The sequence below is a fragment of the Cebus imitator genome, unplaced genomic scaffold (assembly GCF_001604975.1).
Source record: "Cebus imitator isolate Cc_AM_T3 unplaced genomic scaffold, Cebus_imitator-1.0 Scaffold11, whole genome shotgun sequence".
Lineage (NCBI taxonomy): Eukaryota > Metazoa > Chordata > Mammalia > Primates > Cebidae > Cebus > Cebus imitator.
The window spans coordinates 10,970,771-10,979,065 of NW_016107326.1; the positions used below are offsets into that span (position 1 = coordinate 10,970,771).

At 45.0% G+C, this 8,295-nt stretch overlaps 1 protein-coding gene across 2 annotated transcripts in view; it reads right to left on the reverse strand.

Annotated features, from left to right (window-relative positions):
• The window catches only part of DCBLD1 (discoidin, CUB and LCCL domain containing 1), a 66,509-nt gene extending 62,956 nt beyond the window's left edge, over positions 1–3,553 (reverse strand). For both annotated transcript variants that reach the window (XM_037727535.1, XM_017497265.2), the window contains exon 1: positions 3,282–3,553. In XM_037727535.1, coding sequence (XP_037583463.1) covers positions 3,282–3,525 — 244 coding nt within the window. In that variant the 5' untranslated portion in view covers positions 3,526–3,553. The remainder of the gene's footprint in view (positions 1–3,281) is intronic.
• Between the last annotated feature and the right edge of the window lie 4,742 nt (positions 3,554–8,295).

Sequence of the window (8,295 nt, forward strand, 5' to 3'; positions counted from 1 at the left end):
TCCAGGTGAGATGAGGGAAGGGTGAGTGCACACACTGGCACAGAAGGTGGCAGAATCAATTTGTGCTGACTTTTAAAAAAGCCACTCACCTAAAACATCATCTATCAGCTGATCCTATGTCTAACCCAGCATAAATGACAGATGATTTAACAACAGACCTTCTAAATAACACATTAAGAGTTGGGCAGAGGGTTTTGAAGCAATTTTTAAGTAAGCAAGATTTGAACCTACACTTACAAGTTTCCTCACAGACCAACTGCTCATTTTTATTCTTCACCAACACTTAAATGACAAGCAGGAAAACTTTAGCTAATAATCATTTGTAAATCTTGTGGTGAAGAAAAAAGCAGAGAGTTTTAGGTTGCACAAATTCATTAATACAAGTGAAGGGTATTTTATTCCACAAAAATTTTATGTCAAGGTAATAAGGTTGGACTAAATCCAAACCTATGAATTTATACACGTTGAATAAAAACCAATAATCAACTTAATGTCTTATTGTGTAAGGTCAAAATTATGTGAAACAATCTACGTAAATATCTACCTTTTGTTAAGTGGATCCAGAGGAACAGAACATAATGAGCCGAAATGATCCTAAGCTCTGGCCACTAACCCCAAATACCTGGGATCTGAGTGGCTGCAAACAATGGGAGGGGTAGACACTTTTTAAAAAATTTAATTTAACAAAAACACCAGATAGGCAAGCAGCTGCCCTACAAAAGATCCAGTATAGCTTCATGGGGTCACCAGACTCTGACACAAAAAAATTTAATTAATTGTATTGATTAGGCTTATAAACATTTAGGTTAAATTATGACATTTGTCTCCTGAAACTACACAATAAATAAAAGTCTAATATGAAATTGCCTATAACACAGATGGTAGCATTTTATCACAGTCCTAACATTATAAAATGTTTCCCAGTCTCAAAGTTGATTAGAATCAGAATTATCTGAGGTAACTTTTTGAAAGTGCCTATTCCCAAACCCCACCCACTAGAATTTGATTCAAAATAAGGGGTGGGAGCTTTCTACATCTCCAGACAGATTAGCGATCAGATAGGCTGGGGAGTCTGGGGGAACTAAGAAGCACCAGGCTAAGCTAACAAGAGCTATGAAACTTAAATGCAAAAAAAAAAATAAAAAATAAAAAATAAATACTACTTTATTCTCACCAAAAGCAGACTAAGCTGCTCTATTCTAGACAGAGAGCACTAGTATCATTTATGACCACCATCCAATTACATAGTCAAAAGTATATTTCAAGACCTAAAAATAGGTGTGCATGTTTATATGTATAAAGACTTGAAAAATAAGTGACCAAGTGCTAGTTGGGAAAATCACAGATGTGAGAAATATTCAAAAATAACTGATTATGCCTCATCACTCAAGATGTATCAGCACTGGAATTCCTAGATGTGTTTCAGTAAATGTCTCAAATCTAAGCTTTACTCTTTGTGTGTGATTGAATACCTGCCCCTTCACTGATTCTTTTAACATCCTGAATACATAGGATGCTTCATGGAAAGTATCTCTTCTTCCATTAGTCAATCGCAATAAAGTTTCAGATTTGAAGCCCAGTAAGAATCTAAGCAACTACATGCCTGTAGTCCCAGCACTTTGAGAGGCTGGGGTGGGCGGATCACTTGAGCTCAGGAGTTCGAAACCAGCCTGGGTAACATGGCTAAACCCCATCTTCACAAAAATATACAAAAATTAGCCAGGTGTGGTGGGATGCACCTATAGTCCCAGCTACTCAAGAGGCTGAGGCAGGAGGATTGCTTGAGTCCAGAAGTCGAGGCTGCAGTGAGATTGTGCCATTGCACTGTAGCCTAGGCGACAGAGTAAGACCCTGTCTCAAAAATAATGCTAATTACAACAATAATAATTTTCAAAAAAAAATCTAAACAATCACACTTGTTCCTAGAGAACTGCTCTCACGAAGTGCCCAGTTAACAGCCTGGATGACCATAAAAAATCCAAAACTTTATTGGGAAACATCAATGACAGCTTTGGCCAGATTAGCACAGGAACATACTGTTGGATTGATTTTCACAGACATACATTATTAAAGGTGCACCTTCAAACAGTAACTTGAGAAAAAAATAGAAATATTTAAAACATATATCATAAAAGTCCTACACATTTAACTAAAATCTTACATATTTATTAGAATTTTACAATCTGCCTAGTATTGTGCTACATACAGTACTAGACAAAATCACTTGAGGGTTTTGCACGTTTTCTTTTTTTAAACACATTGGTATTTAATATGAACTTAGGAACCACTATCAACATCTTGAGTATTAGTGTTTCAGAATGGAGGCATAGTTCAGTGAAAAAAATGCCGGCACTGGTTTTAGTTTAGATTCTTGTTTCACCAGAAAGCACGGTGCTTGGGGGAGCTGTCAAAGTACTCGGGATAGACTCAGCGCCATTAAATAAGCTCAGGCATATAGGGCCAGGAGCAAGGGAGGAGAGGAAACACTGCAACAACTCGGCAGAAAGCTGGCCCTTGCTATTTAAAAAAAAAAAAAAAGCACGAATTTATGAGGATGAATGAAATAGAGACGGCCAGTAAGGGGGGTTACTGCTTTAATCTGGACCCGCAGAGGGTAAACCCGGTTGTGGGTTACTTAGGTCCAGCTCCAAGTCAAAGGCCAGCTGTAGAGAAAAAGCAGCCTAGTTGAGAGTCTACGCGCTCAAATACACAGGAAGCCACACGATTCCAACTTGCGGCGCCAGCAGGACACTCGGGAGGAGGTGGCGGCACCGCCCGGCCGCCCGCGTCCAAGGCCAACCTCGACAAACGTGCCCCGGCCATTCCGCACGAGCCCCGAAAGCACACGCCGGGATTCCAGCTCCGCGCGGGTGGAGCGGCTTTGTCAAAGGGCGGCTGGAGAGAACCGGCCCGGCACACGGCTGTCTACTAAGGCGACCCTCGGGTCAGGTCCCTTCTCACGGGGCGGGTAGAGTCAGGAAGTCTGGAAACTAAGTGAAATGGGCTGGGGGAGGGGGGCGGCGAAGGGAGAAAGTTCAGGGACGCCTGGTTGATTCTCTGGTTTTGGGGGGAAGGAAGGAGTTTGGTGGGGGACCGACCCCGAACGCAGTAACCTACTTCACCCCCGGCCTCGCAGGCACAGCCGTACTCAGCGGGTGCAGGCGACGAACCCGACTTCCTCCCGCGCTCAGTCCCTCCAGGCCCGGCCCGGCCCGGCCCGCAGCCCGCAGCCGGTCCCCGGCGCCCCGGGTCCCGCTGCCTGCCGGACGCGCTCCACTCACCCAGCTCCTCTGCCTGCAGCCGGAGCGGGGCGGAGACCGCAAGCAACAGAGCCAAGAGGCCCGGCCCGGCAGTCCCCGCCAGCGCGCGGGCGCCGGGCACCACGGCCCCGCCGGGCGCCAGCTTGGCAGGCTCGGCCTCCCCTCGACGGACCCTGCGCCGCCGCTGCCCGCGCCGGGCCGCCTCCTCCGCGGCGGAGCGCTGTGCCAGGCCGGGGCTCAGCCGCTGCCCCGCACCGAATCCCATTGGGGCGGCTTTGAGCCCAGCCCCGCGGGGGCGTCTCCCGCCCCGCCCCGCCCCGCGCGTCGGCCCCCAGAGGAGGAAGTCGCGCTCCCCGGCAGTTACCCACTGCGAGGCCGGAGGCGAGCCAGGCGCCGCCCGCGCTCGCCTCCACGTATCTGGCGCACCCTGTAGCGCTCCTTCCTTCCCTCCGCTCCACCTGCCCAATACACGTGAACCTGCTTCGCAGCAGGACACCTCGCCGCGAGACCCGCCCCTCGCCGAACGGTGCAGGAGTCCTTCTCGGAGGGGCTGAGCCCGCGGCGGTGCCCTGGGAGGCTGCCCCCCTCCAGGGTTTTGCCAGCCCGCGGGGATGGGCATGCCAGGGATAGCCACACAGAGAGACTGGAAATATTTTGGTGATAGGATGATGACAGTGCCAAGTAGGACCTTAACTCATTCATTCATTCACTTAAAAGTTATTCAGTTCAGCAGTGTGCTTGTCAGGAGCAGGGCTAAACCCATGTGGCACTTGCAGACATTGAAAATAATCAGGCAAGTATTCAATGCAAATTGCAATCAGTGACATGAAGGGTGCTGTTGAAGCACATTTAGAGAGCTCTAATTAGATGGCGGGTAACGGGGTTGAGGGAGGAATCAGCTAGGAGAGGGCTAAGTGGCATCAAAGCTGAGATTAAAGCAGGAGCTAAAACAGACAAGTTGTGCAAAGAAGCTGAAGGAGGAAAGGGCCAGGTGGCTGGAGCACGGTGAACAGGTGGGTGCACGGCCAGATGTAGAAGCTAGTGTACAGATTAGGGGCCAGGACGTGCAGCCTAAAGGATGTTTAACTTGGTTTTGGGAGCGGTGAGCAGCTACGGAAGGTTCAGAAGGCGGAAGGACTCGACTCGTTGATCCTCTAAGGAGTTGCAGAGAAGGGTTTGGGGAGGGCAGATTGGAGAGTGGAGAATTACAAAGCTATTACCGAGTAGTTGAATAGGGTGGTGGCAGTGGAAAGTGACAAGGACAGATTAGATATGTATTTTAAGGGCTATCTTACGTCTCTGGTGCCCTGTAGTCCCCGTTTACTTCCTCTGCGCGCTGCACCACGGCATGGCACTCTGAGGTTTCACATAGAGGTGCAGCGCAGGGAAGCATGGAGGCGTAGAGGAAGCAACAGTCCCTCCAGTGGCAAATAGTGGCCCCTCATGTGATCTTTGGATAACCTGGATGGACTCATTTCATACATGCGTTCCTTTTTTCCTCTTTCCTTTTTTTAACTAAATAAACAAACTGATAAAATCTCAAATGAGATTGCCTTTGGGGCTTTGCTTTCTCTGAGGCAGCAGATCTTAGAGGAAAGAACTTGGGCGTTAGAAATGGAGTGGATCCCAGTTTGATTCTGGACCTTAGCTTTGTTGCAGAGTGTGACACCTAACTGAATGTGTATATTAAGTTCTGCATGTAGAGAAAGTACCTAATAAATGGTGGATTTTATCATTTTTTAATAGAAAGTAAATTCACGCCCATGAAAATACTGAGTATTCTTACACTCAAAAACGTAAAAAGATAACTTTGATACATTGAACATCCTCCTAACTTCAGCTTTCCCTTTTTCTTATTTCTCTTCATTCTTTCTAAGTGAGTTTGGGCAGCTGCTGCCAGGCTCTAACAGGTTTGACACTGTGAGCTATGAATGAAGCAAAGACAATGAAGAGTATTGTTTGCCAGTGAGGAATTCATAATGTGAGGCAGGTGGGCTTTCAGGGGTGACCTTTTTTTTTTTAATCTCAGTGAATACCTTGATGGGAATGAAGTCATCTGCTCTACACCCAAATCCTGAGCCAGACAAGGGGAGAGATTTAGGATCTGGTAACAATGAAGAAACAGAAAGCCAGATCCTATTGCTTTCATCATGCTGTTCCTTCTTTGAAATATAAAATCTGTAGTTAAGAAAATAATAATAAAATTAAAATGTGAAAATGTAACAGATTATCAAATACCTGCTCTGTGTGTGTGTGTGTGTGTGTATGTGTGTGTATATGTATACATAGATATGTTTGTATCGTTTTTAGAGACAGGGCCTTACCATGTTGCTCAGCTGGAGTGCAGTGGCTATTCACAGGCCTGATCATAGTGCACTACCACCTGTAACTCCTGAGCTCAATCCTCCTGCCTCAGCCTTTTGGGTAGCTGGAATTGCAGTATATTTTTGTATACAATAAAATAAGCCTTGTTGAATTAATATACTTGTTTTAATCTTGAGAAGATTCCATTTTGCTTTTTTAAAACAATGCATGATGGAATCTCAGAACCAAGCTCCATTAAGAAAAATTATGCTTATTAGGATCTATCTATACACATTTCACATACTGTACTAAGATGGAAAACATCTCTAGGGAAGTGTCTCTCATAGGCTATTTCACTTCTAACCCATCCCCCCACTTGCCATCCAGCCTTTATTTCACTTATCTTACTGCAATTTATGCTTACATTTGCCAGCTCTTCTATAAAAATACTTAACAGCTGGTCAGGAGCTGCCTTATTTTATATTATAAATTATGTGTTCTGTCTTGCTTAGGTAGGACAGAATTTAAACAGAACTGCAAACCTAGTGTGATTCTAAACAGTTTAGAAAGCTTCAAAATAGATTGTAATCCAGTTCAATGACCTAATTCAATTTATCCTTAACAGTTAGTAACCCCGACTGTGACTTTATGAAGAAAAGTATCTTGAGGTATAAAACTGAAGCCCTTATCGATGTCTGATATGGTTTCTATCTGTCCCCACTCAAATCTCATGTTCAATTGTAATTCCCAATGTTTTTGACATTTTCCATATGCAACAATGTGATGTCAACACAATAAAAATAAATGCAGGTACTGTCTCTTCCTCATTTACGATCTAATAATAGAAATTTGAGAAAGTTAATTACACAAACAAAATTAATTATATAGATTGATAAGCACAATGATAGAAGAGGTTCAGGGTATCATGGAATCACAGGAGAAGGGCATATAACCTCGATTTTCAAAGTCTGGCAGGGACTGGGAGAGGTGAAGATATTAATTAGAAGGAAAACGTGTTTGTCAGACAAGGAAAATACATTATTTTAAAAACTCAGAAACAGAGATCACAGGGTGCTTACCAAGATTGAACCTGGCCAGGCACAATGGCTCATGCCTATAATCACAGCACTTTGGGAAGCCGAGGTGGGCAGATTACCTGAGGTCGAGAGATCAAGACCACCCTGGCCAACATTGTGAAACCCTGTCTCTTCTAAAAATACAAAAATTAGCCAGGCATAGTGGCTGGCACCTGTAATCCCAGCTATTCAGGAGGCTGAGGCAGGAGAATCACTTGAACCTGGGAGGCAGAGGTTGCAGTGAGCCAAGATTACACCATTGCACTCCAGCATGGGTGACAGAGCGGGACTCTGCCAAACAAAAAAAAAAAAATTTTTTTTGAACCTACTTTATCATTGAACTTGAGCCTGAATACAGAATGGGCAGCAGGAGCAGAATCTGAGGGCTCCTGGGGGTAATGGGAAGCAGGAAAACATGGATAAACCCCATCTCTACTAAAAAAAAAAAAAAAAATTAGCTGGGTGTGGTGGCACATATCTGTAGTCCCAGCTACTTGGGAGACTGAGGCAGGAGAATCACTTGAACTCAGGAGATAGAGGTTGTGGTGAGCCAAGATCACACCATTGCACTCCAGCCTGGGCAACAAGAGCCAAACTTCATCTCAAAAAAAAAAAAGAAAGAAACTTGTTCAGATTTGCATTGTAATAGGTGTCAAGATTATGGCAATCAGACTCAACTTTGAATTCAGGGATTTCTATCCAGTGAGCAGGGCGAAGGGGTCTGTGATGAAAAATCACTAGGAGGAGACATCGGGGTAGAGGGGATGTTTGTAAACTGACTTAATGAGATTCTTCCTGAATGCAGGTCAAGAACTTACCCAGTAAAGATAAGGGAGGAGAAACTTGATCTGATATGGGGAGTCGGGGATTCTCTCTGAACTAACTTAGAATTTTTGTTAAAGCTGGACTAGGCAGGCCAAAGACAGGGTTCAAGAACAAGGCCTAGAAGAAAAGAAGGCTCGGGGAGCTTGACTGGTCACAAAGAGCCTTTGTCACTCCCATGTGGATATTTTTGCCACAAGCACTAAACAGCTAGGCTAAAGGTCAGAGCCATCCCCCTCTGCGGCAGAGCTCAGCAGGGCACAGTCAAAACTTTCCTCCCAAAGTGGCCTTTCTCTAATTTCCATTTCTGATAAACTTACCATTGTCCTGCCATTCCTTCTTTAGGCATGCTGTTGAGGCAAGCAGGCTCTCTCCTACCCAGGCTTTCTCCCTTATTCTGTCATTGTGTTTGATTCATTATTCATTGATTTATGGTATCACTTTCCAGGGCCAGCCCTAATTTTTTTTCCCCATTTATTTATTTTATTGCATTTTAAGTTTTGGGATACATGTGAAGAACATGCAAGATTGTTGCATAGGTACACACGTGGCAGTGTGATTTGCTGCCTTCCTCCCCATCACCTACATCTGGCATCTCTCCCCTTGCTATCTCTCCCCAGCTCCCCACCCCCCACCATCCCTCCCCTATTTCCCCTCAACTGACCCCAGTGTGTAGTGCTCCCCTCCCTGTGTCCATGTGTTCTCATTGTTTAACACCCGCCTATGAGCGAGAACATGCGGTGTTTGATCTTCTGCTCTTCTGTCAGTTTGCTGAGAATGATGGTTTCCAGGTTCATCCATGTCCTTACAAAGGACACAAACTCATCGTTTTT